This window comes from Corvus cornix, chromosome 2 (genome assembly GCF_000738735.6).
Source record: "Corvus cornix cornix isolate S_Up_H32 chromosome 2, ASM73873v5, whole genome shotgun sequence".
NCBI lineage: Eukaryota > Metazoa > Chordata > Aves > Passeriformes > Corvidae > Corvus > Corvus cornix.
The window spans coordinates 118,865,587-118,893,085 of NC_046333.1; the positions used below are offsets into that span (position 1 = coordinate 118,865,587).

At 37.6% G+C, this 27,499-nt stretch overlaps 1 protein-coding gene across 2 annotated transcripts in view; it reads right to left on the reverse strand.

Moving 5' to 3' along the window:
• Nucleotides 1-3,925: 3,925 nt before the first annotated feature.
• The window catches only part of ARMC1 (armadillo repeat containing 1), a 34,363-nt gene continuing 10,789 nt past the window's right edge, over nt 3,926-27,499 (reverse strand). Inside the window, exons 4-7 of one of the 2 annotated variants that reach the window (XM_039549137.1) lie at nt 10,402-10,591; nt 6,942-7,058; nt 6,784-6,858; nt 3,926-6,237 (exon numbers count right to left, since the gene is read on the reverse strand). In XM_039549137.1, coding sequence (XP_039405071.1) covers nt 6,046-6,237; nt 6,784-6,858; nt 6,942-7,058; nt 10,402-10,591 — 574 coding nt within the window. In that variant the 3' untranslated portion in view covers nt 3,926-6,045. The remainder of the gene's footprint in view (nt 6,238-6,783; nt 6,859-6,941; nt 7,059-10,401; nt 10,592-27,499) is intronic. The other variant, XM_039549138.1, reaches the window with a different exon arrangement.

Below are 27,499 nucleotides of genomic sequence, written 5' to 3' on the forward strand. Positions count from 1 at the left end.
CGGCTTCCCACTGGATTTCCAGAGGACAGGAGCTACACAGCCACCATTGGACTTCCTGAGGAAGAGCAGACTGTTTTACTACAGGATCACTGCTTCAGAAGACTGCAGCCACCATTTCTACCAGACTGCTACCACCACCCTGCCTAACAGGGTGTCAGGTTGTACCTTGACTCTGTCAGTTTGACAGTGTTTTCTTTTACCTTTTTCTTCCCCCTTTTCTTTAATTTCCATTAAATTGTTATTCTGACTTAGTGCCTCTCACTGGTTTGTTTTCAAACTAGCACAGAGGTAAAGCCATGAAACCCAAGGACAATGTATAAGCTTCTAGTTTTATACCCAGATTGTGAACCTGAATGGCATTGTCAATATTAAGGGTGGGACTTCCATAGGAATAATATAGGGATTTACAATCAAAAATCTATGCGGCAGTTTAAGTTTTTATTCAGAAAAAAACATTAATCTTGCAGAAACACAAATTAAATCCTCAGCTTTAGGCAGTCTCATGTAATGCTAAATTACAGCTGTTCCTCTGGCCAAGAGGAGCAGCCTTTTTGCAGATGGAAAGCCTCCTCCTCTGTGAATTGCCTTCCAGCTTCCTTCCACTCCCTCCCAGCCTTCCCAAAAACCAGGATTGCCTGTGCTGGATCATCTACCTACCCTTTAAAGTTAAATACAAAACAATGCACCACAGATACTTGCCCAGTGAGGGAAGCATGGCCAAAAGAATCACACCACAAAAGGGACACAAAAGTTGGTGTGCCATCACTTTCCACCTGTGCTACACACAGGGGCAGGAAGGGAGTTTAACCAAAACATGCTCTTGACAAGTAATTAAAAAGAAACATACTATTTATAAGATATATAATATTGTGTATACAGGGAGTCTAGAAGGGAGACCACACCTCCTTAGAGCAATGTTAAAGACCGAAACCCACTAATAACATTAACTGCTGGAAAGAACACAAATACCATGGTCAGGGTGGTGTTTAACTCCGGTGACAGCAGCAGATGCCTTGGGCACCTTATGCAGGCAGCACTGCTGAAATAGATCATGTTGTGCAAAGCTTTTGAAATGTAGCATATGCAAAGAGAGCCAATTTTTTTTTCTAAACAATTCAAAAGGGTATTTCTTACCAAAAGGTTTTTGATACCTAGAACTTCAACAAATCAGTAAGGACTATTTTGAGGTGCAAATTGGCTTTTGACCATGCCTTTCAACATCGTGATGCAGCCAATGTATAGCTCAATAAGGAAAGTTGCTTGTGACAGGTTTGACTTTCCTACTCCAGCCCAGAGAAGTTGACAGTGCAAAGGTCCCTCTTAAAATGGAAGGTGTTTCAGTTTATTTATGAAGTGAAGCATGAACTAAGAATCAGAGACAGCTCACAAAATTTTGCACTTCCCAGGATTCCTGAGCAATTTAGGTAAACAGACCCAGTTATGCAGTCTGTAAAATGAGGCCAGTAGAAAAACCCTTTTTTAGACCTTGTGTTAAAGTATGTTCACGTGTCTGTGGGATCTTAGGTGTGAACAGTGTGCCAGCTGCTCCCTGCTAGCTCGCCATGGGCTGATGTGGGATTTCGCCCTCCCCTTTCACCAGCAAACATCCGGAGGGGCAGTTCCCATGAAGAAGCTGATACAGCAGTTCCCTGCACTGGTGGGTTAGCATGCCATGTCCCTGAAGGACCTCAAAGAGAAGAGGTCTGAAACAGCAAAATATTACCTCAAACAGTACCCCCTTACTTTCAGTATTTAAAAACTCGGTGCTCTGATAGGGAAATGAAAGCACAATCCTGTCATATGGCAGGTTTGTGGTATTCAGATTTTTGTATCTGCTAGTTAAAAGACCTTTGTTATGCCAGTCAGACATATTGCCATGCACTGCTGGCACAGAAGTGCTTTTGACATAAGAAGTTTGGTTCTGCTTGTGATTTTACTCAGCTCCTTGGAAACGGTGGTCAGACTAGCACAAGCAGCGCTGACTAATCAACCTGAACTGTAGCCACTGGGCAAGTATTAAACACTGCAGAATTATTCAGCCACCAAGTTCTGTAGCTTGGTAGCCACGAGAGAGAGAGCTGCTGGGAACTTGATCCAGATAGCAGCCTTCAGATCCTAACATAATAAACAACTTCTACCATGACAACTGGCACAAAAATCTGTTAACAGTGTGCATCTCCTCTGAGATGTGTTTGTATCTTGAGACTTTAACTGCTTTAAGGGATCTTAATTTATTCCACGAAGGAAGCTCTAACTCTTGTAGTCACTAACAAGCGTAGTGCAACATGCACATAAATGAACAGTAACATGAAGAAACTTTAAAACAATGTAATTCTGATGTGGCACATGCATCAGCTTACAGAGATAGACCTTGCTCTCCGTGTGCATATATATATGCAAAGTGCTGCAAATTTAAATCAGCTTTTTTCAACCCTATTCAAAATCCGCAACGCAGGCTAAACAAAGACCATTGCCTGCACTGTGTAAACTACAAATAGGACAATTTCTTTTTCTAACAGCTTTATACTAGGCTTTTGAGCAGGAATCTCAACAGGCAGTCACCCCTGGGCCTAATCAGATGCTGTATCTCACTGAAGAAGTCTCCAGTAACCCCTCCACTCACTCCCTTTTGCCACATCATGTGCTTTCAACTTTTCCCGAAGTATTACAATCAGCATCAGAGATGGGTTGAGAGGTTATTCTCATCTCTATCCATTTTCGACCCTTAATTTTAACAGACAGGTTGTTAACATTTTAGGAACTCAGAATAATTAGGTACAGACAAAGAAACAGGAAAGACTATAGCCTTCTGCTAAAGGAATACAGCAAGGAATGCTGCTGCTAATTTTTATTAGGTGTGTTTTTAAACTCTGGTAGTTGACAGCTAGAACGTTGTCACAGGCAAAAAGGCGCACCCACATTTTATTTTACGTTGCAGGCAGTTACAGGAGTACTTCACACCTGCCAGTTTGCATCTGCCTAGGTACTCAGTGTTTTCTTCCAAATTAGCCCCACACAGTACTCCCCTCACCAGTTTACACAGCCTGTGGCAAAACTCAGCCACATCAGCTATTTTTGTACAGGATAAGCCATAGGTGATGTGGAGTGGGAAAGCCAGAGTATAATGTGTTTCACTGTACTGCAGAATGCTTGCAGTGCTTTGACAGCTGCTCACAGAGGCACGGCTATGAGCCTCAATTTTGCCTCTACCTATCCCATCAGCATTTACTGTTATTATGAGGAAACATGGTAGTGATTACTCCATTATGCTGTACACAGCCATAACCCTAGGACAATTCAGGAGCTTCCACCATGATGTAAGCCGTGACTTCCTAGGCAACTGAGTTTTGCGACTTTGCAATGCAATACCAGTGCTGGGTCTCCCAGTTCAGCTCCTTTTTAGAAGGCTCTAATTTTGTAGTAATTTTTTTTTTTGGTCATGTCCTTAGGTCGGAGCAAATAGGTTTTCTTACTCTTCATCTGACCTCTGAAAAAGCACAAGCATAAAATTAATGAGTGTGCTATGAGTTACCCCCCACCCCTAGTTTTTCTCAAATTTCTCCAGAAGTGTTGATTCTTCTTAATTTCCCTAATGAAATATGACCTATATAGCATCAGTTATTAAAAAAAAAAAAGCTAATGTCCAAAAAAGCCCCCTAAGAATGAATTTGAGATAATATCCTCAAATATCTTCTGCTTACCCACTTTTTACAAAAACTTTGTTTGAAATGTAAGCATGTTCTACACAAATACAAAAGCCCTGCTGAGATATACAGCAAAGGACTCACTATGATTGGACATCTGCATTCCTCTCTGTTAAATTAAAGATGAATAAATACACTTCTAAAACCACAAATAGCTTAAAAGAATGTCAGAACTTTTAAGAAGGTACCAGGTTTTCTTTAGACAGTTGAAAAGGCGCCAGTCATGTTTTGTTTAGTTATATTATCCTTTATTATTTTACAGTGTATTTCAAAAACTTTTACAGATGCCTTAAACTGTTCTACAAGAGCTGCAATACTGTCATAAAAGCACACCTACAGACTGAATGCACAAACAAACTGTAATACCTACTGGTATTGAACCATTAATATCCAAAAGGTGTAGTCTTTTAGCAAATAGATGTGCAGTAATGCAAATGCAAACAGATGTTAATGCAGAAAAACAAAACTCTGCATTCATGGCTATAGAACAGAGGACTTTTCAAACACATTTGGTACTGTAACATTCTAGACAGCAATATGCGTAGTATTACATACTTAAAGCAATACATGCCCTGAAAAGCCTGTATTTTCAATCTGTGCGTGTAAACCTGAATCAAAAATAAACTAGATATATTAAAAAACATGAGATATCTAGTCTGCCAACAGGATTCTGTTTCCTTTTTTTTTCCCTAGAATGACAATTAACCTGGGTGGGTGAACTCTGACCTGCATTATTATTTTACATTATCGTATCCTCAGCATTTCTGTAGTATTATGACAGCCTGTGGGGTTTTTTATTTATTCCTTGTGCATAGGCACAGGAGAATAACTTTGATGCATTAATTTTCTTTTCTGAGTCTCCAAGTGGTAAATATGATTCATATTATAGCAAATACATTACCACAAAAAAGCACTGTATAACGACGTTTATAACATGTTTCAAAGTTCTCAGCTGTATTTCTCTGGTGCAACAAAACAGGGGCACTGCAGTTTTCAAGCACTGTGTATTGAATCCTCTCACACACAGTGAGCTCAGATATATGTTATTCTCTATCTACAGAAGTTTTGCTCTTATTATCACTTCTGCTCACAGGAATTACTAAGACATCTTTAAACTTATACTGTCTGTAAGTTACAGGGCAAAGCCAATTGTCTGCATATGTTTTTAAGCCAAGCTGATGTACTTTCATGGGAGTCTCATGAAAGACATTAGGAGGAAACAGTAATTGCATATAAGAATTGTTAGGGGAAAACAAAGAGTTAAAGTCAAAATTTGTAAGTGTGGCACTGTGGCAAAAGAGGCATTCTGTCCTGCTTTATACTTCAAGTCTAAAGTTTTAGTTACCATTAAATACTTCCTAACAGTAAACACCATTTCTTAATCAAATATAGTCTACATTCCTCTATTTTCTGCGGGCAGAGCTGCAATGGGTCATCACTACATTAGACCACAGCTTCTTCTGCTAGTCTTCCCAGCTAGCCTGAACAGCAGTCAGTGGTATTTATTAGTTATACATTTGTGTGTGTGTGTGTGTATATATATATATATACACACACTGATATATATATATATATATATATATATATATGTCAGTCACACCCATCATTACAAATATGTTCTAGTTTATTTACTGTACAATGTATGTATACATATTTGTGTTTATTCAGTCCCTTTTTTCTTATCTTAAGCACTCCAATAGTTAAGGGCAGGCTGGGAAAAAAAATCAATATACATAAAAAGGTTACACATTTCAAGTCTGTAGTGATTCTAGTTTAACAGCAAAAGGGGATCCTCGTGTTCATGCTGTGAACACAGCTGGTAAAAACAAAGGCAAAAAAAGAGGCAGACTGTATTTTTCTCTGGAGTCAAAATCTAGAATTTGAACAAAATAATGTTAGTCCAAAGGGATGTAGAAATGAAAAGGGCATTCCATTTAATGTACAACTGGAGCTATTAAGAATTTTCTTTCACAGAGGCCCTGAGACTTGAGTTGAATGGATTCTCCCTAGCATGTGTTTCACGTGAAGTCAAACTTAACTTAAAGCTCTATATGTATAGCATACACATTTGGTATATAACAGTGGACCCATTTTTAAAAAGTGAAGCAGTAAAATCTACATGAAAAACTAACGAAAGAACAATTTGATTGGAGGCCTCTGTCCTTTGACCCCTGCCCTATCAGGCCAAATGTCCAATAAAATGTAAAATGCAGCATACATTTGCTTAATCTAAAATTTTCGTGATGATTTATTGCAAATTGCACCTGGCAGTTCACCACACCAATGGAAAACTGGCCCCCTTGTTGGTTCATTCACACAGTCTTTTAACACCAAATACAAGTCACCAGTAGAAAGATCTTGATAGAAAGTTTGCTGCTGTGCTGAGCCAGCTTGCTGCACCTTCTGGGTGTGACCCAACACGAGACACTGCTTTGTCCTGTTCCTTAGTAGGGCTCTCATCTTCTGGCAAATACTCAGGTAGATCTGTGTTCTGCTCTACTTCCACTGGAGTATCTTGGAATGGAACTAGCATCTGGTAAAACACAACAGATTAAAATTATGTCAAATCTTGTAACTTAAAAGAATGAATCAACGTTATAATAGATACATGTTCAGGGTGACAGGCATGCACATTGTGAGACTCCTCCCCATTGCCCTATAGAGCAAGAACATAAATGGACCCTATTATGCTTAGAAGATACACAAGAAAAGCTTTGGCTTAACAGGGAAGAGAAAGTATCAAATAAATACAGACTACCTTTTAGTGTAGCTGTGAAACAAAAGCACATCAGCAACTCCAACCAAGAAAACCCACCACGTTCATTATGACCCTTTTCATATCACTACGGAGCTAATCAATTACAGCACTTTTGTCCTTCTTCTGAACAATGATTTCTGCATAACTGTTCTGTGGATTCATATCCTGACATAGGATACCCTTGATTCCCCCTGTACTGGATGTGTAGCACTCATGCTTAAAAAATTTTGCCTACCATCAGATGTTATGGGCAGAGAGGTGCTGATACTAAAGATACAGCTGAGCTGTAACAATTGGTATTTAGGAACATACAGATCTTACCTCCTCACCACTTTCACTTTTCACAACTTGCTGTGCCTTCATAACTTTGGTTGATGCTATTGCCGTTGCCAGTGCCTGCAAGTACACAAAAAAAAAGCAAGAGCTCAGTGCAACAGAATGCAATAACGTGAGGATCTGGAGGGTTACCAAGCACTTACCTCTGCTTTTAAATCTGAGCGAATTCGGACCACGCACCTTTGAACAGCCATTTGAAAGGTAAAACTAATAACACCTTTAATTTTCAACAACGCTTCTTCACAAAGATTCCTTCGAGACTGAAAAACAAACAGAAGTCCCACAACTAAAAAACATATCATGTGAAAATGCTCACAATTAATTATTAAGGTGTTCCTGGATGTCTCCAAGCACATGGTTACAAAAGTGTGGTTGAGTAACAGAAAAACTAAGACTTACATTTTAGAGCACAAATATTAGACTCTCTTGCCACAAAAAAAAAAAAATTGCTTACACTTAAGAAGTCAAAGAAGGATGGAATCAACTGTAAATAATTAGAGAAAAGTGCTGAAAAGCAAAGAATGTTTTTCTCCGTGCGATCAGCTAAACAGTTCCCTCTGGTTAAGTTCTGATTGACTGAAGTGCTCATTGATGAGTAGGTAGTGTTTAAGTTGCTATTTATCAGACACCTTGGCTCCATACTGACTGAATGCATCAAAGCAGCTGTTGTATCTTTCAGCTGCTTCATCTGTGGCAGCTCACAGACATCATGGCACAGCATACACTTAATTCTTATTTTAAAAGGAAAATATTTGGTTGATAACCCACAGAACGTTATGTATAAAGCAAGTGACATCACCTACTGTGCTGTAACATTACATTGACCCGTAGCAGTTGCATCTGCTACATTACCTTAGAATGTTCTATTTTTTCCTTTTAATATTTGCACAAGATGATTGTAACAAAAAGAATTAAAGTATACTTCTGCTAGCTCAGAAGGGGATAAAAAGAGATGGACTGTATCAGAAATAAACTGACAGCCTTCACAGAGGTTTAAAACAATGATATACTTAACTTTTTTTCCTGTAAAGTTTTAAGTAATTAGTTATTTCAAAGCATATTTACATTAGTTACCAAATAATCACTGGTGAGTATTCACTGTATGCACAACAAGCAAAATAAATTTGTTTAATCTGCGGAATAACCAACTGAAGCAGTTAGGGGGGTTTTTTTAGCAGTTTAGCATATATATTGAAACAATTCATTTGTGTAAGTTTATGTATTGAAATTGTTAACATTTTTGCATTTTACAAAAAATAGCTTTGTCAGATAGGCTACCTTTACTATACAAAGTATATATAATTGATGCAAAGATGATAGGCTGCCTTACACAAGTGAAAGTTGAAACCAATTCTGGACACATGAAGCAACACATTCATAGCTTCTTAGCCTAAAGAAATAAATTTATACATGGGTGTATAGTAAGTCTGTGACAGAATTCAGCTTTTTACTCTTAAGATCCCAGGTGAATCACAGACACCTCAGTTTAATTCGAAATGAGGCTTTCAGTGATCAGATAACTGGTAAATCATTTCTTAGAAGACGAAGCTTATTAAGGTCCACATAAACTCCTTAAAAAGCTGGCAGCTCAGCAGCCACCAGCTTTGCTGCACAGACATACTTTGCAAAAGACATTTGACTGGCAGGTAGCCACAAACCCCAGCAACACACAACTAAACGTCTTTCTGCATGGTACTCCTGAAGCATGGGCATAGGCAAGATTTAGGTTATTTCCTTGCACACCAAACCCTGATTACCATGCCCCTCAAAAATACTACTAAAATGTACAGACTAGAAAACTGACTGAGAGGCATGCCACAAACTCCTGCATTATTGCCTTGTTTTTTACCTTTATCACCAAATTTGGTAATTAGATCTTAAAATTAAAACACCCAACACCACATTAAACAACAACCAACCTTTCCCCTCTCTTCCTAAAACAATCAGTATCTACTATTTGAGGTTTTGAAATCCACAAGCATTTGTAGGATCTGCAGCCATTCCTAACAGCTTCCATTTACAAACGTAAATCACTGAGAACACCATGTCTAAAGATCTGTGCTTACACTCCACACCTTTTCAAACTCATATATGCAATCTAATATTCTCTGCTACTTAAGTCAGGAATAAACTATTAAATGAAACTAAATGGCTTTTGTTGCTCACAAGCTTTATCACCCTCCCAGTCCCAATTTATCACAACATTTAAAACAGCATTACAGGCATGTTTAACTTCTGGTGAGCACCTCCAGTATCACTAACATTTCTTTAATCATCTGATGAAATACAGAGCTACGTACATCAGCTATCTCAGTCTCTGCACAGCCAGATTCTCCTTTAACAATGAGCTAGGAAAACATGCTGCTGTTATCTACCTGCAGTTTTGCTCTCTAGAGATGAATATCTAAATACTCTATGCTTTTTCACAATACCTTTACCTCAGCATTGCAGAGAGAAAACTCCACAAATATTGCTAAGTTCCACTTGTTGAAGAAAACAAAGGCACACTTTTAAGATAGAATTGGACTACAGGCGAAATATCTAAACTCACGAAGTAGAAGTGGATGAAATTTCTTGCTTGGAGATACCTGTGAACAAACACACCAACTACAAGCTTAAAAACAACAACCTATTGGACTGAATTTTAAAAATTTCACAGAGTAGAAAAGCCAATGGTGTTGACAAAGCACTGCCTTTCTAGATAGAGCAAGTGCTGGAAGGACAAAACTGTAAAAAATATTTGTATAAAGTGAGCTAGAGCAGCATGTTATTTCTAAAGGAATTAACTATGGTCTTATGAAAACACAACAGTGGGTATGCTGTTGGTAAACTGGGCCTGTGGACATGCTTACTTGGCAGAATGTAAAGCAACAAAGCAAAGGATCAGGTTTGATCATTTAAAATGGGTACAAAACTGAAAGATACAGAGTCTGGAGGGCACTTGTGGATAACATGCTTAAACAGCCTACATGCTGTTTGGCAGCCGTAAAAAGGCAAACATGGCCCTGGGGTGTTATCTACAGGAGTATGGTAGATAAATCTGTAGAAGTATTCTGACATTACATAAAGACTCAGTGAGACCTCATTAATTCAAATGCCATTCTGGTCACTACAGTAGAAAAGATCTCACAGACAATGAAAAGATGCAGGAAAACCAACTCAAAGAACATACAGCATTTCTAAATTAAGAATAATAAAAAAAATCCCTAGTGTCTTAAATCTCTCATAACTAAAAGGAAACTTTTTTTAGATAAACACACTTATACGATCACAAGATATCCTTAAGTGAAAAATGCTGAAGGCACATTGTTCATTCTATTCTTTCTTGAAAAAGGAAAGAAAATTAGGAGAGGTAGAAACAGAATAGTGTTTTTAGAGTAATTAAAAAACCATCAAGAAAACTGCCTTAAAACATCATCTTTAGGTATTCTAAGTAAGCTCAATTTATGCAAGATTTTATACATATTTCATGATTCAAAATACAACTCACAGAAATGGCTGACAATTGATGATGCCACACAAGTAGCTTGACTGGGTTTCTGTGGTCAAAATACACCTCAGTACAGCATGCTTTATTTATACAAACTCTGAAGGTTTCCTTACCGAATCATCAAGGCCATCTATATGCAAAACCACCGTCTTGGCACGCTTATTTGTGCTGCCGAGGAAAAACTGTGCTTTCCGCCGACGATAATTCATCTCATTCACACTGTCCATGTCTGACATGTTGGAAGACTGAAGGACATCATAGACTTCAGAAGCCAGAAGTTTAGTCTCTCCTGGTGTAGTGGTCCTTAAAGAACAAAAGGGACTAAGACTTCCAAGTATTTGTTTTCACATTACTACTCCAAAGAGCTATTGATTACATCCTTGCAACTGGAATACTCCATGTGGTACAGTAAAAACATGGCAAAAATGTTAAGTGGGGAGAGAAGAAATTGGGTAAAACTATTTTCTTTTCCCGACTCCAATTTTTATGTCGATTTGTTGATTCCATGATCATTACAGACAAGTCTGTTCTCAAACAACATGAACAGTTTATACCAGTTTGACAAGTACAAACCAAACACGGTAGTAGAGGGTCAGTGCTCCAGGGTTACTTTGTGTTGAGCTTTTTTTTTTTTATAATGAAACTTCTCCAATTGCCTTGTGACATGTTTTGTTTCCCACTTTCCTTGCTACACAATAAAAATAATTTCTCTGTAGAACTGGCATCTTTCCAAATGTTTTCTTCTCCAAAGTTACTGAGCATCAGCAGCACAGCAGAAACGCAAATTTTCTTAAAGAATCCAAAGGTTATTCCTGATTAAACTAGAATTTATGGCATGAATTATATGATAGCATTTTTTTAGATAGAAAAAAAAGTAGATAATAGACTCAACATACATTAAATTCTTATGATTAATTAAAACTAATTTTAATAAGGTACTAACATAAATCTGTTGTCCAAATTCAGCCCTGTTCTAATTTTGCCAGTGATTTAAAGCTTTGTGTAGAAACAAAATTATTACTGCATCAACTTGCAATTAATCTTAAAATGATGAATGACAGCTTTGATGCTTTGTTTAGCAACACTAAGTAAGTAACAAGTACCTTTAGATTTATTTTTTTTCCATTTGACTTCCTTAATTACCAGACATTAAACACATTTTCCATCCTACCATATGGACAAGAGAGAACACTAAAGCAAGCATGTTAGGAGTCCTCAGCTTGTGGTGGTCTCAGCTAGCCTTTTTTTTTTTCTTCTCCGCACCTTGTTTTGAACAGCACCCATTTGGAAAGGAAGATGTCAGTTCGTGTGATAATTCAGTAGGTTAACAACATTCAAAGGAAAAAAAAAAAAAAGAGAAAAAGAAAAAAAAAAGAAAAAAGTGGTAATAAGCAAATAATCAAGACCTAAAAAGGGAAAAGCATTCCAACATATGTTCAGTTTTAAATACATGCTTATGTTCTGCTTTCCTATACTGAAAAATCACTTATGTTAATTCACAGAAACAAGTGCTGGGAAATCACAAAGATTTCAACATCATCCTTCCATAATTTATTAGATAAAGTAATAGAACTGATGATAAAGCCATGCAAGTGGATGTCTTGAGGTAGTAATAAATCAGCTTTTGCTAAAGTGACATCTTATCAAGAGACTATTAGTTTTGCCAGTTTCTTTCAACAACAACAATCCTGTCCATATAAAGTGATTTACAATAGAGAAGTTTTATTTTTTGGTAAGTTTAAATACAACTCACTAAGCAAACTATTGAAAATGTCACTATTCCACCTACAGCACCCACTATGCTGTTGGTTAACGGGTTTTGCTTGAAAACAACTGTACTATTGCATCACAGATTAAAAAAAAGTCAGAAAGACAAATGAGAAATAAAGCATCCTTAATGTTTGCCATAATAGATGTGTATATATATATATATATGCATATATATACACACACCTACACAAAAGAAAGAGAATTTAAAGCTATCACTATGTCAGCAAATATAAAATATTCAAGTGCCTAAAAGCAAAAAATCAACAGTGATTCTAAAATATGTTATATTCTCCCAACATTACAGTTGGCACAGTTCTTGCAAAACTAATGACCTGCTATTAACTGTACTACTGAAACAACCTGTTGACTTTAAAACACAAAAGTAAATTGGGTCTTATTTGACACAGTTATTCCAAGATCTTCCTAAAACAAGTCTATACTGGTAAATTTTATGTGCATACACACATATGCACACACACACTCAAACAAGATACTCAGATAATTTCCTGTATTTTTCCAAACAGAGGATTACTACTATATACCACTCAGTTACCCCTATTACCTTTAAAAAAAACCCCAAATGCAAGACTTTAATCTTTATATAAAGAGAATCTGTAATAAGCAACTGACTGTGTAATAAAAAGCAGCCAGAAACTCAGACACTACACTACAGGGGCAAGGACAATGGCTGCCACATAGAAATATCGGATTGCAAAACAATCCCAAGTAAAGGCATAAATCAGTTTTATTCTGCAGAAACAAAATACTATACTTTCAGCAACTCAGTTAAACAAAGATGTTCAAAATTCCCGACAAAACCTTCTACAATTTTAAGTGTACTGGTAAAATGAGTGAATACAAGTTCTTGGCAACCTGTTATTCTTTCATCAAAGCAATTTCTGCAACAGTTGTAAAAATAATAGAAACCTTTGTAACTTAATATCAGACTAGATGAAAGGAAATTTTTTATGATAAGGGGGGTGAAACACTGGCACAGATCACCCATAGAAACAGTAGATGCCCTATCCCTGGAACCACTCAATGTCAAATTGGACAATTCAGTCACAGATATCCCTGCTCATTGCAGGGGGTTTGGACTAGAGGACATTTGAAGGTCCCTCCCAACCCAAACTATTCTATGATTTTATGATCTTTAAGGAAAAAAAGTACCTATCTGGAAACAAGTATAATACACCCTCTTTATTGCAAAACCAAGGTAATGTTCAATGCTGAGTCTGTTTCTTTATATCCTATATTGCTATTAAAAACAAATACAATGAAACTGCACATAAAATTAAACCACAGAACAGTATAAGTTTTTTTTAAAAAACTACTTTAACTCACAGGCTGTGGTTTCGTTGCCTAAAATGAAAAAACTTTAGGAGAAGAGTTCTGAGGGCACTGACACCAGCCCTCCCAGCACCTGTGTGTCAGCAGTTTCAGACAACACTGCCCACAGCTGTCTGACCCAGTCTCCTGCCACCACCAGAGCCAGCACAAGGGAACTCTTGCTCTCTCTCCCACTCCAGTAGAGCACTATAGTCACCACTGAAGGTGCAGGTACATTCTATAAAGTCACTGTGTAGCTAGAGCTTGTTTGAGAACAATCAATCACTGGAAAAATCTCACCAAGGCACATGGTACAGCCCCCATTGCTGAAGGTTTTCAAGATACAGTTGGACAGGGCACAAGATAGTCTCATCTAGGCCCCCCTTCCCAGGAAAGGTTGAACCAGATGATCTTTTGAGGTCCCTTCCAACCTGGGCTGTTCTGTGATTCTATGACTAGTGTTCTGCTATCCTGCTACGGAAATGGTAGCATCTACTTAGAGCAGAGCAACAGTTGGCAGGAGTTGGTTACCATCTCTTTCAGAGGCAGTAACATCTTACATTACTTCAGCAAGATTCAGAAGATGCCTGTCAGAAACCCAACCCTTTAGTTTTCACTGTCTTCCTGAATTCCTGTCATCCTAGATTGCTGCCTGTCCTTCCATCATATTCACCCAAGGCTGGCTGTATGAGCAATATGAACACAGAATCCAAGTGACATGTGCTGTATCTGTCAGAAGAGGATACAAGAAACAGTTCTCATTTTCTACACAATTAAAAATAACTTTTTAAACATGGTCCAAGTGCTGCAGAGGTTTTATTAGCATAGCAAGACATTTTAAGTTTTAGCTAACCTTAAAGGACGTGAGAACTAATGGCTATGACTCCAAAGGTGTGTGTGATGTGGGCAGAGTACGGATGCTTGGAAAGAATGTGTAAGCAGTGTACTGCATCACGGCTGTACAACTAGCATGTGACTTAAGTACACACACAGCAACATAAATGATAATAGAAGGGCATGACAACCTTCCTAGCATAGCTTCATCTGATGCAAAGGTAACAAAGACTTGGTTACTTTCTTTAGAAGAAGCACAAAGACTGAGAAAGACTAGAATAGTGGGTTTTCCCCTCTTAGAGAAGGGTAAGACATAAATAAGTTTATAAATATATACATGGAAGGGTGAGCATGTAGAAGATAATCTCACCCTTTTTTAAGATATAGTATTTTCTGCATCTTTTTTAAAATAAAGATGTGTACATACATGTACATTACATACAAACTCCTACATCAGAGGAAACATGCAACTGTAACCCTGCTCGAAGTAGAGCAGACCCTGTGCACTAACACAGGAACTATTACATGCCTTTCCTTAGTGGCACCCATTGTGCTCTAAAGACACATTAGCCAAACATGTAACAAACACTACAACAGCATTTCATTCCCATGTTTCTACTCAGTTTAACACCTTGACACAAGAGTTTTCCAAATAAAAGAGGGGATTTTCTTTACCCAAGCCTCAATTACATCCCAGACTCTATCAAAAGGAGATTTATGTCATTTAATTCCAAAACTTTCACTTCTGTAGTAATTCTGCTTTTGGATGTACTTGCTCAGTTTGTCCACTACCCACAGTAAGATGACAAAGTTAATTGTTCATTCATTAAATGTCAAAGCTCTGATAAACTCTGAACCCCTGGGAAGGTGATGGAACAAATCTGAAGGTGCACAGGAAGGGCAAGCATGGATTCAAAAAGAGAAAGTTGCGCCTGAGCACCCCAGGAGCCTTCTACAATGAAATGACTGTCTTCACTGGGATGGGAGAGCAAATGGGTACTGTCTGTTGACAGTATACAATCCCCACAGAGAAGCTGATAAAGGATGGACTGGCTGACCAGACTGTGATGTGGACTGAAAACTGGCTAGATGGCCAGGCCCAGAAGGTGGTGATTGAGGCCATGAAATCTAGCTGGAGGTCAGTATCTAGCAGTGTACATCAGGGGTCAACACCAGATCCCATTCTGTTCAGTATCCTCATTAAAGATCTGGGGCACAATGGACCCTTACTTAACAAGTCTGCAGATGACACAAAACAGGAAGGAGTGACAGATACATCAGACAGCTGTGCCAGAGAGACCTCAACAGGCTGGAGAAATGGGCTGACAGGCATCTCATTAAGTTTAACAAGGGCAAGTGCAAAGTCTCACACCCGGAGAGGAACAGCCCCAGGCACCAAGCAGATCAGGTGCAATCCCAGAACAACCAGCTGGAAAGCAGCTTTGCAAAGAACCTGCTGGTCACGAAGATCAGCATCAGCCATCAATGTGCCCTTGCAGCAAAGAAGGCCACTGGTTATTCTGGGCTGCATTAGCAGGAGTGCTGCCAGCAGGTAGAGGGAGGTGGTCCTGCCCCTTTCACCAGCGCTGGTGAGGCCTCGCCTGGAGTGCTGTGTCCAGGTCTGAGCTCCTCCATACATAAGACTCTGCATCCTGCAGAGTCCAGCAAAGGGTCAGGAATATGATTACAGGGCTAATGAGAGAAGAGAGAGACAGACCTGGGACTGTTGAGTCTAGAGAAGGCTCAGGGGGAGCTTATCAATGTATAAAAATACCTGAAGAGGGGGCAAAGAGGACAAAACCAGGCTGTTTTCAGTGGAGCCCAGTGCCAGGACCAGAGGCAATGGCCACAAACTGAAAAATCAGAAAACACTTTTCCACTGTGAAGGTGACCGAGCACTGGCAGAAGCTGTCCACACAGTTTGTAGAGTCTCCATCCTTGGAGACACTCAAATGCTGCCTGGACATGGTTCTGGGCAATGTGGTTTAGGTGTCTATGCCTGAGTAGACAGGAGCTGGATCAGATGACCTGCAGAGGTCCTTTCCAACCTCAATCACCCTGTGAGTCTGTGAACACATATTGAGAAGTCATTAAGTAAATTCAAACAGCAATATGCATGGAGCACATCCATTTTTACCTACTTGTGGATCTTTACTTTTTCAGGTTAAGAATATTTTAGAAGATAGGCTTTTACGTAAGTAAAACAAAAATTTATTTAATTTTCCTGCCAACTATTTTCTTTACACATTGTTTTCCGAAGAGTTCTGCATGACAGATTACATAACTCTAATGCATCTGATAATTAGAAATACTGATTTCAGAAATTTCCTGCTTTCATATTTAGATTGACAGTTCACTGCTCAGTCCTAAATTGTTTTATCTTAAGGCATCATGAACTAAAGGCAAGACTAGATGCAAAAAGGAAGGCATTGTTCTCAAAGTCATTAGAACTCGTCAGTTGGTATTTCAGATGTTTTCACATTCATAGAATCACCCTTGAATGGCTAAGGTTGGAAGAGGACCCTGAAGACCATCTAGTTCCAATCCTCTGCCATGGGCAGCGACATCTTTAACTAGACCAGCTTGCTCAGAGCTGCATCCAGCCTGCCCTTAAACACCTTCAGGGATGGTACATCCACAGCTTCCCTAGGCAACCTGTTCCACTTTAACTTATTGCAAGATCTTATTACACACAGTCATCACAGAAAAACTATTGAGATTATTACACCTTATAATAACAATTTAGTAATTTTTAATACAAAACTTAAAAATCCAATAGTTCATTGGTTCAAACATGACATTGATTTTAGGAGAACACTGCTCCCAGTTTTCTCACTCAAAACATATAATTTCTTTATAATTCTACTTAGAGCAATAACTGTATTTGGTAAATATAGTATAAAGCCAAAGATGAGATCACACAGGCAAACTAAAGAAATATTTTCATCTCAAGTAACTTCACAACATAGATCAAAAAATCAGTGTATATAAACTCACGCAGCAGTTTACATTGTTACTCTCTTATCTGAATCCAATGTAGCTCAAGAGTACTCACTTTGTAATCTACGGACCAATCTCAGCCTTGTACCGACAGACCTTTTTTCTCCAGGGTTACCCACGAGCAAGAGAACCAGACAGACAGAGAGACCATTCCCAACTCCTAGGTTTAGAATCGGGCATCACTTACAACTCAAGGCTGACCTGTGGGGCTGTCCTGTGCAGGGCCAGAGCTGGACCCAATGGTCCTTCTGGATCCTTTCCAACTCAGGATATTTTACAATTCTCAGGATACATGGAGAAGAGATACAGCTCATTTCTCTAAACTGAGAAACCTCTGTGAAAAGAGGGCAACCTAGACTCTATGATAGAACTCACGCCCCAGAACTCTGTCATGATCTAAGCAAGGAAAACGATACATGAGAATGGTATATTTGCAGTACATCGCTTACATAACACCACTTTCACACAGGGAGTGTCTGCACCATATATATTTTCAGTTGGCCTGGCCCCATAAGTAAGCATAAGGGCATGACATATAGCCTTACAAATCATGGACACAGGCTGTGGTACAGCCAAACAGAAAAGGTGAATGTGCACTGTATGGTTCATCACTGTGCCCTTGCTCACTAATACTTGGGACACCAACACAAAGAAAAGAGCAGGTCTGTAAAAGCAAAATAAAAAAGTAGCTAACAGTGGTGAAGGAAAGATAAACTCTTAACACAAAACTAAGGAAACAGATCTTGACGTTTTAAAGTTAGCTCAGGTAAAATTTCCTGTATTGACATCTCAAGGATTTTACATAGAAATGGAAAGTAGTACCTTAAAGCACAGATCTTTAAAAAGAATCCACTACACAATTCAAGTCTAACAAATACGAAGAGTTTGAAGAAGAAAAATGTCTTCATTATCCAAGTTAAGGCTCCAGTATTTGGCAAGACCTCGGCTGAATGCCATCCTAAATAACCTACTCATAAATTAAACGTAAAAACAATTCTCTGACCTAACTTACAGAAGAATCCTATATCAGTGAACATAATTAAGGACTGAATGCATAATTTTTCCTTCAAAATACTAGTTTGAGATACTCTATTTACAGAGTGACACAAGCACCTTTCCAAAATGTTAGAGAGTATCTGCTTCTATGTGATGATAGGTTTTTTCATTTGATCCCAATCCTCTTCATACATGCAAGTACTGTCCCTATAAGGCAGAGATAATATTTTTCCCTAGGATCCTAAGTAGTGATATTTTCAACCAACATTTTATTTCTGTAGTAAACTTCATTCACTGCAATGAACATAGTAGCCCATATGACACGAAAAGCACAAGTAAGAATTCATTTCAATCCATGGAATTCTATCATTCTATTCTACCATTGTTGGCCAAGTGCATGCATATCAGAATGTTTAAAGTATATACACGGTAGAGATTTATCATTTAGTTATGGGTACCAAATGGCTAATCAACATATACTCGGATCACTATGCATTAAGACCACTGATGTATTTGTTTCCAGGTAAACAATTTCTTTTGGAATCCATTCTTCCTATACTTAAAGACAGAAATTGTCTCCAGCAACTAAAGGGAGCAGTAAGCTGCAAAGAGTTCTGCAATAGGGAGGGTGCAAAATCACTAATCCTTGATTTTGGAAGTGAGACACAGTGATTGACATGGTTTTGATGAAAACTTTGAGCATGAATGACAAGCCTAAAGAAAGAGCACGGTATTAGAGAAAAAGCAATCTGTTTCAAGACAGTTATCTGATCTAGCTGCTTTTCTGCCTGTTCTGCTCCAGTGCCAGGGCAAGATTCTTTCTTATCTCCAAGAATGCTGCTCTTTCTTGTAAGCTTTTAGTGCATCCTGTGATACAGTGGGCTCACTCACAAGCATGTGACTGCTCTCCTGACTCGTTCCAGGCAACAGGCATGTTATTTGAAAACAACTTGAAGAACAGCATTACTTCAGTGCACACCTTCTCAGAGTCCCAGTATGGTGCTATTACCATGCAACACCTCAGTTCCCTCCAGACCCAAAACACAGCAAAGACCAGACAATATTATAGAGCAGCTGACAAAATGATTACCACCTGCCTTCTGGAAAGAAAAAAGTTAAAATCCTGAAGAATACAGACTGCAGGATCCTTATGTTGGTCAATAACAATACATTAAGCATAGTAACATTAACAAGAAAAACAATTTGTAGGTGTAGAACAGGAAAAACAAGAGAGCCTGTAGGACTGGGCAAGCCTTAAGTGACAAAAGAAGCAGCAGCACTATGGATCTCCAAACCCCAAAACCAAGCAGGTGGACTGCTCAATGAACCTGTGCACAGCCTGAGTACAGTTGTGTTATGTGACTACATTCCAGTGGTATCAACCATGTGCTCCAAGGCTGCTGCACCATGGAAACAAGGCAAGGTCTCACAGATTTTCCTAGAATGCTCTCCAGAACTGCAAGAGGCCTGCCACTTGGCAAGCCTTCCAGACTCTACTCATGCAACTAGCTGTGAAATTTGACCAGGAGACACTAAACTAAATAGCTTGCAATGAACGAGGAAACCTGATGTCTTAACGTTTATTTTGTACTTAACAAGACATACCCCCCTGAAATTAGGAGTGAGGATTGGATTTCCCAATGTGACTTCCAGCTCAATTTACATCATATACCTACTGACCCTGAAATTGTACAGATACCCCACGTAAATGCTGGGATGTTCTGAAGACTGTTGAAAACAAACAAAAAAGCTTAAATATTAAATGAGTTGTAAATAAGAGTAAAATCACAGTACAATCCCATTAACTGCTGTAAAATAGCGACTGTGATAAAATTTAAACATTTAGCAAATTGATTAATTACCTGTACTTAGAACACTTTCCTGACTCATTCTATTGTCCTCTGATCACAAGAAGAGAATGAACTTTCAAGAATGGGATAACAGAGTTGAACATATGCCATATGCTTAACCCAGCTATTCATCCAATTTTGTTTAACTCATGCTATTTATACACTAAACGGAAAATCAACTTTTGATCTCCCACAGCTTGGTATCTACCATATGGACATACTCTACATTAAAAAAAAAAAAAAGCAAAGCAGGGCCTGTTAACTCAACTAAACTCAAAAGGCTCCATAGTAGCATTTGCTAGACAAGAGTCCACCTAACAGACAAACTCCATGTTGAATTTCACAGTTGCTAATTCCAACATCTTGCCTGCTTATGAACAGTAATAATTTCATGGATGGCAGAAATCATGTTTATTATATGCTTTCAACAAATTCCATCAGGGTTAAAAAAAAAAAAAATCTTAAGGGAAACAACTGTCTCTGGTCCTTTACAATGAAAGATATAAAATGTTGGCATTAAAAAGCCAATTCTTGATGCTATAGTGATGCAATGATGCTATAGTGATGCAATGATGCTATAGTGACCAGGTAGAAGTATTGGTAGTGCTGAAATCAGGCTCAGCACAGAATCATTTTAGAAACATCTTGAAGGAAGCCTAATACCACTTTCTTGTGTTACCAGCATGCTAACAGCACTAAATATATAATATAATAATAGATTATTATAGTCTATAATTACCTGGAAAATCCATTTATATCTTAAAAATCCCATCATTTATTTTAGTTTTTAAAAGGAAATTCCCTGAAATTTACTGGAGAAAGTTAAAAAAAAAGAAAAAAAAAAACAAGGGTTGGAAAGCTTACAGATACAGGCTTCCCTAAACAAAGCCTGCATGAATAATAAGAATAAAACTACAGCAGCAATCTGTCCCAGAGAAAAAAAATGCAGATTTAATCCATGCAGGCATATCTATGTCTAAGCTTTGTATTTGATTAATTTGCTAATATAGTTAATATCAATTCAGCAGAGACTCAAAGGAGGTAACTATTGAAACATCTTGTTTTCCTACTCTTAAACTACTTACTTATTAGCAAAGATCTATTTTTTTTTAAGCAAACTAGTATTAGCAGCTTCACTTCTACACAAAGGGACTGCAGTCCCCATGTAAAACAGGCTGAAGCATACAACAAGGTTTTAAAAAAATGTTGTGGGAATTTGATGATGTACTGTATAAATACAGCACGTGCTAACAATTTTAATTTATTTCAAGTTATTAGATAGGACTTTCTGCTATAAAATACCATAGAACTCCTGCCGAAAGGTATTGTAGCAGGTACTGCAAAACAACAAAGTATCAAAACATATTCCTGGATAGAAATACATGTAATTGAGAATAACATGCTTTTACATTAATTGTTCCAGAATAAAATTCACTGTCTTCTGAAATAACAGCTGAATCTAGAAACTACTAATGAAAGCTGTTTCATCATTAGTATCTTTACAGGCATTTCCCTTTGTAGCATTTACTGCCTGTAATACCCACGTGAAACTATGTAAGTTCTAATCACACACCAGCACCGTACCACATTTATTGATCAAGCAGCACTAAAAAAAAAAAAGAGTAATGAAAGGGTAATCCACTTATGGTTTATTAGAAAAACAATCTGCAATTTTTTGGGGATGCTTACTGTGAAGGTCAAAAACCAGGGACAAATACCACCTGTGGACGAGGTCACTGTAAACCAAGTGTAGGTATTTGACACTGGCAGGGGAAGATGAGAAATCTCACAGTGTTAAGTATGTATCAACTTCCTTTTCATAAGTAAATGACTCCAGCCTACAATACTGTCAATCCACACCTGCACTAGTATGCAATACTTCATCACACAGTTTGTTACTTTGATTTCAAAGCATCTTAAGCCTTCTTAGCTCTTAATTTTAGTACGCACCAGTAAAAGCCAGCATATTGAAGAACCTACCTCAGCACTTTTTCTTGTAAACTCAATACTAACCAGAGAAGGTCACTGTATTCCTGAAATGCTTTCAACACCAGCGATGACAAGGTTTATCGAGCATTAAAGGCATCCTGTGTTGCCATTACTAATGCTGACTCTTCTGCCAATCCACTTAAATCTCTACCTTTCCACATAGGTACAGAGCTGCACCACAAAAAGAAAAGAAGTTGCCTTTTGGCACACCATGTCACGCAGATCTTGAGGCACTAAGTTCAGCATTATAGTATTTGTTTCCTATCCTACAGTCTGCAGTTATTTAAATACCAACTCAGATTCTATTATTTTTTAATGTATCATAACATTGTCTCTCACTCTGTAAACCACTTCATATTTTTTATAATCAACATTTCTCAGAGTTCCCTATTTGTTTTAATATAAAGTCTGCAAAAAAATAGGAAGTAAAAACATCTTAAGCTTAAATGACATTCTAAAATATTTAACTCCCTGTTTCAGCCAATTTCTAAATAAAGAAGAAACTGGCTAAGACATTGAGTACAAAAGGCTTTTAAACAGATGTGGTTTTATTAAAGTTACTTTATACTTTATAACCTTCTCTCAATATTTCAAAGTTCTCTGCTTTTTTAATTCTGCAATACCCATCACAGTATTTCTTGCCTACAGTGAAAAGCAACTAGCTCATTTTTAACTTCCCAACTGATTTTTTCCCCATTTCAACAGAAAGCACTCGAAGCAATTATGACTGTGGCCCTCCCTCTGTCAGAAAAACATCAGAATAATGCCTGTTTACTCAGTAACAGGTACTAAAAATTCTTTTCCAGGTTTAGGAACCTATGATTTGGTAACTGTACATAAATCACCACTGTAGAACTTACGCACCTCAGCGGATAGGTAACTACTTTCATTGCTTGAAATTAGTATTATCATATTCTTAAGCCAGTAATTGTAAACCAGCCAAAGGCTATGATTTTGAAGAACTTGCAGGTACTCCTTAAATCTTACACTACATAAAAACAGTGCATTAATAACGACTTACTTTGTTACTTCACTATTTGTCAATTAGTTAACATGAAATTCTCAAAATGCCAACAAAATGAAACATTTATATCAAAGAAAAGAGGCAAAAGAAACTGTTGAAATGCAAGCACTGTCGTGTCAGAGAAAGTTTTGCATTAACTGCAAGTGCTGCACAGAAACCAATAACAAAAGTTCTACTGTTTCATGGAGTGTGTGAATGCTCTGACGTAGCACAGTAAAAGCTGGTCTATTGAACCACTATGTACTGAACTGGGACTCTGAAAAGTCAATAGAAGCACAGTACCTGGATTAAACTGAGACAGACATCAGGCAATGTAAAGCGGCACAACCAACAGTCCTGACAGAAATGCCAGACACCAAGTGGAACATTGTGAGGTAAAAGCAGTAGCTTGGAGAACAAAGAGCAAAACTAAACTGTATTTCTGACTGCAGTCAAAAATATTGTAGGAGGAATTACACACACGACAGAATGAAAAAATACTAGCACAATAGCACAAACACAGAAAATCCAAAACCAGAGATTAACAAACACCTAAACTGTTGAGTATAGAAACAGTACTGATCATATAGAACTCACTAAGCAAGTTACATGCAAGTAGAAATAATGACTGTGTAATGTCTCTTGGACTAGAGAGGTCCTGAGATAAACAAAAACCCAAAAAAAACCCCACTAGCATCAAAAAGTCCCTGTTGTAGGGCACAGAGCAGACCCTTCCATTGGATCATGCTTTTGTATTTTTTTGCGATCAATTTTACACACACAAACAGTGAGCTTAACCTAAATTGTACCTCTCATAACAAACCTTTAGAACAGTATTTACATGACTGCTAATTTCTATTACCCAAAATATAAACTCACAGTAGTACTTCAACATGTAAATTACTAGTTACATTTGAATTGCCAATGATCCAATCTTTGACTAGTATTACAAATGACATCCATCTTTCCAAGACTTCAAACCTTATTTCCTTACCTCACAGCAGCCATAAGATTCTCCCAGAATGCCTATTACATCATGACTAAAGTCTAGGTTAACAGCAATATTATAACACTAGGATTTTAACTAATGCTTTTTGTGTTTTATTTGTTATCATTTGTCCCTGTGCCTGCACCTCTGTGTTGAGATCATAACTTCCTATATATGGTTACTAACATTGAAATACACTAGAGGAACCAAAGACTGCTGAACCAAAGTCTGAACTTCTGTTGGTTTGCCATGATCCATAAAGAAAAAGAGAAGGAACTTGTACTGAGAACATGCCTAACTAACTGAGGTAGCTCACTACATTAAACCCTCTCCCCCAGATAACCTCCTTCAAGTACCAGAAAGCCTTTGACAGACAAAAGGAGCTTTCAGTTATTTAGAATAAATAATGTGGTGTATTTAAAGAGGACGTACAGGTGTCTCCTACATTTCGTAATAGTTCATTGTTTTGTTTGGGGGAAAGGGGGCAGAGGAGGCTTTCTCAAAAATAACTTCAAGAAACAATCTATTTCCAATACCTGTAACATTTAGAAAATATACAATAAAAACATTCTTTGAAGAAACTCGGGGTATCTAGGAGAGAGGGACATATTAAGCTACTTTGCTTAACAATGCTGAATAGAACAGCCTGCAGGCGTCTCCCTGCTGTGACCTTCTATTATTAACAAGCACACTGCTTCAGCAATAAATACACTGGATCCCCACAGCCCACATATACACCAGCAACCAAGGGTATCATTTTCTCAGGAAAAATAACAGGAAAGCAAAGGCCGGGAAAGTTAACATGGAACAGACATATGTTTGTACTACTCTTCCTCCAGGTGATACACTACAATTTGGAAATAATACCTAAAACCAAAGTTTTTGAAACCTACTGCTCACATGAAAATCTAAGACCTAGGATAATCATATTTTTCTCCAAAAACACTTCTCAGTGCAGAATCATAAGTACTGTAGAGTTCAAAAACAATCATGCAACAGAATCATGCTTCCCATTACCCAATCTCAACTGTTTCTCAATTCTGACGTGTTAAAAAACCATGCCAGGATTACAAAAGCAGCATTACTAAGTGATTCAGGTAGAGAAAAATAAAATCTCTATAGTCTATAAAAAGCTGTTTCCTTCTCCTTTGCAGATCAGAATTTAAGTATTGCAATTAATAATATAAATGCATTAAATGTAAGATGTTTACAGAGTGTTTTAGATGTAATTTCTCACAAAGTATTATCTTGAAGCTAGTTATATGGCAACATGCCTTTAATCATCAGATATCCCTTGAAATACATAGCTTGCCTTCTTGCTAATTAATATATGGCCTTTGCCCTGTCTTTCCCCAACCATTCATCCTCTCACAAAGAAGAAAAAATAGTATGCCACACAACAAAAAAAAAGATAAAACTATTGTGATGCTATATCCTTATTTAATTTCAACAAATACTATCTGAAATACTTGGCTTTTGCCTTTTTTTTTTTTTTTGTCAGACATCATAAATTTAAACTTTGCTGGTTTCGACAAATAATTAAATATTCAAAAAGTGCAGGTAATTAAGACTACCAAAAATTAGAATTGAGTAAGAAGTCAGCAATTATAGACTGCATGTATTTTACCAGATCTGCAATGGACTCTAATTAAACACATATTAATTGCCCTAATCTTCTTAGGCAAGTAATAAATTGGAAGAGCTGATTAATGCACTGGATTTAGTTCAGCTTGTTAAATCTGACAACCTGGCAAAGGAAGGCTATCTTGAAAAGCTCTTTTAGCTAAGTAATTGGAATTTTACTCTCAGTAATTTGCCGTTCCATAATAAGAGCTATTTAGTATATTGACTCTTCATCAGTGTTTTTTTAAATACATACTAGTTACATTGAAACAGTACCATTATGCTGCTCATAAAGATTATGAAAAATTATGAACTTTGACCTTTATTGTCCATCAAAAGACACTTTCACTCTGAACACAAATTAGTGTATTTCCTTGTAGGCAATAAATCCTAATTAATTTTAATTCTAGAAGCTGCTAATAACATTTTAGAAAGTCCATATGGACCCATTAAGTTCTCTATACAATTCATAAAGCCAGCAACTAAACCAGTTTTTTCTGCTGATGACTCCTGGAATACAACGAAACACCAGTATCCAAAGAGCTTCAATCTCTCCTCTCTTTTTTACCTATTTATGCAAACACTTCTCCACATACACATGACAAGGGAGTGTAACATCTTTGTAGTATCAGCCATTAAAAAAACCAGAGAAGTTTAGAAACCTGCAGGTAGAGATTTTAAAGGTCTGATATCTCTCCAGCATAGTTGCTTACTCCTAGCTTATAACATGGAAAAATGCATCAAGTTTTGCTTAAAAATAAGTAGATGTAGATGAACATAAGAAAAAAAAAATCTTCCTTGCTAAAGAAGAAAGCAGCAAGTAAAGAACAGGGAACCAGAAATTTTTATACTTGAAAAATGTTTTGAAGTATTTCATGAAAGTTGAAACAGCTTTTCATGTCCTAGAAAATGTGAAGGTATATAAAGCCTTTCACATGAAGAAGCTTAGAAAGTCATGTGTTCCAAATCAAGTTCAGTCAGAAAAAAAAAAATCCTAAATATAAAAACATCTCACTGCCTTCCAATTTTTATACCGTACTCCTCAGAACTGACATTCCATACTTCTCCCAAGAACCTCTAACTTCCAGGATCTACATTTAAAATTTGTTACTCTTCTGTTAGCAAAAATCTAGTGTTCATACACCTTGAAAATCAGTCACAGTGAACCTGAAATCTATCCTTTATTCCTTAAGTGTAGTATCAACTAAGGAGTCAGCCAGACATCAGTTTTGAGCAGCAACATGATTTTCGTAACTGAGCTTTGACACTTATAATAAGCAAAATACCAAAAAGTTAATCAGATAATACTAGAGTACCAATAAGCCATGGAAGGAGACATGAAAGTACCTCAAAGAACTGTCAAACTCAGATGTCTCAAATATTTCCTACCCATTCTTCAGGATACAGTGCAATTTACTGCTTATCATTGAGGTCCCTAGCACAGGAGAAATTCTTTACTGTGAGGGTGGTGAGGCACTGGAGCAGGTTGCCTATAGAAGCTGCGGATGCCCCATCCCTTGAAGTGCTCTGAGCAACCCGGTCTAGTGGAAGGTGTCCCTGCCCAGAGTAGTGGGGCTGGAAGTAGATGCTCTGTAAGGTCCCTACCAACCCAGACCATTCTATGATTCTATGATTGGATAAACAGGTGGCACTCAATTCCAACTCTCATCCTCAGTAGTCTTCATGAAGGAAACAGTACTTTACCATCATGATACTGAGTTTTAGTAAGTGGTATATTCTTTTTCCATTGGTTGTGTATTACTTGCAACAAAAGGGTTGGGGCTTGTGCCTGAGGCTCCCGTGTACTACTACAAGAAGTCCTCAGTAGA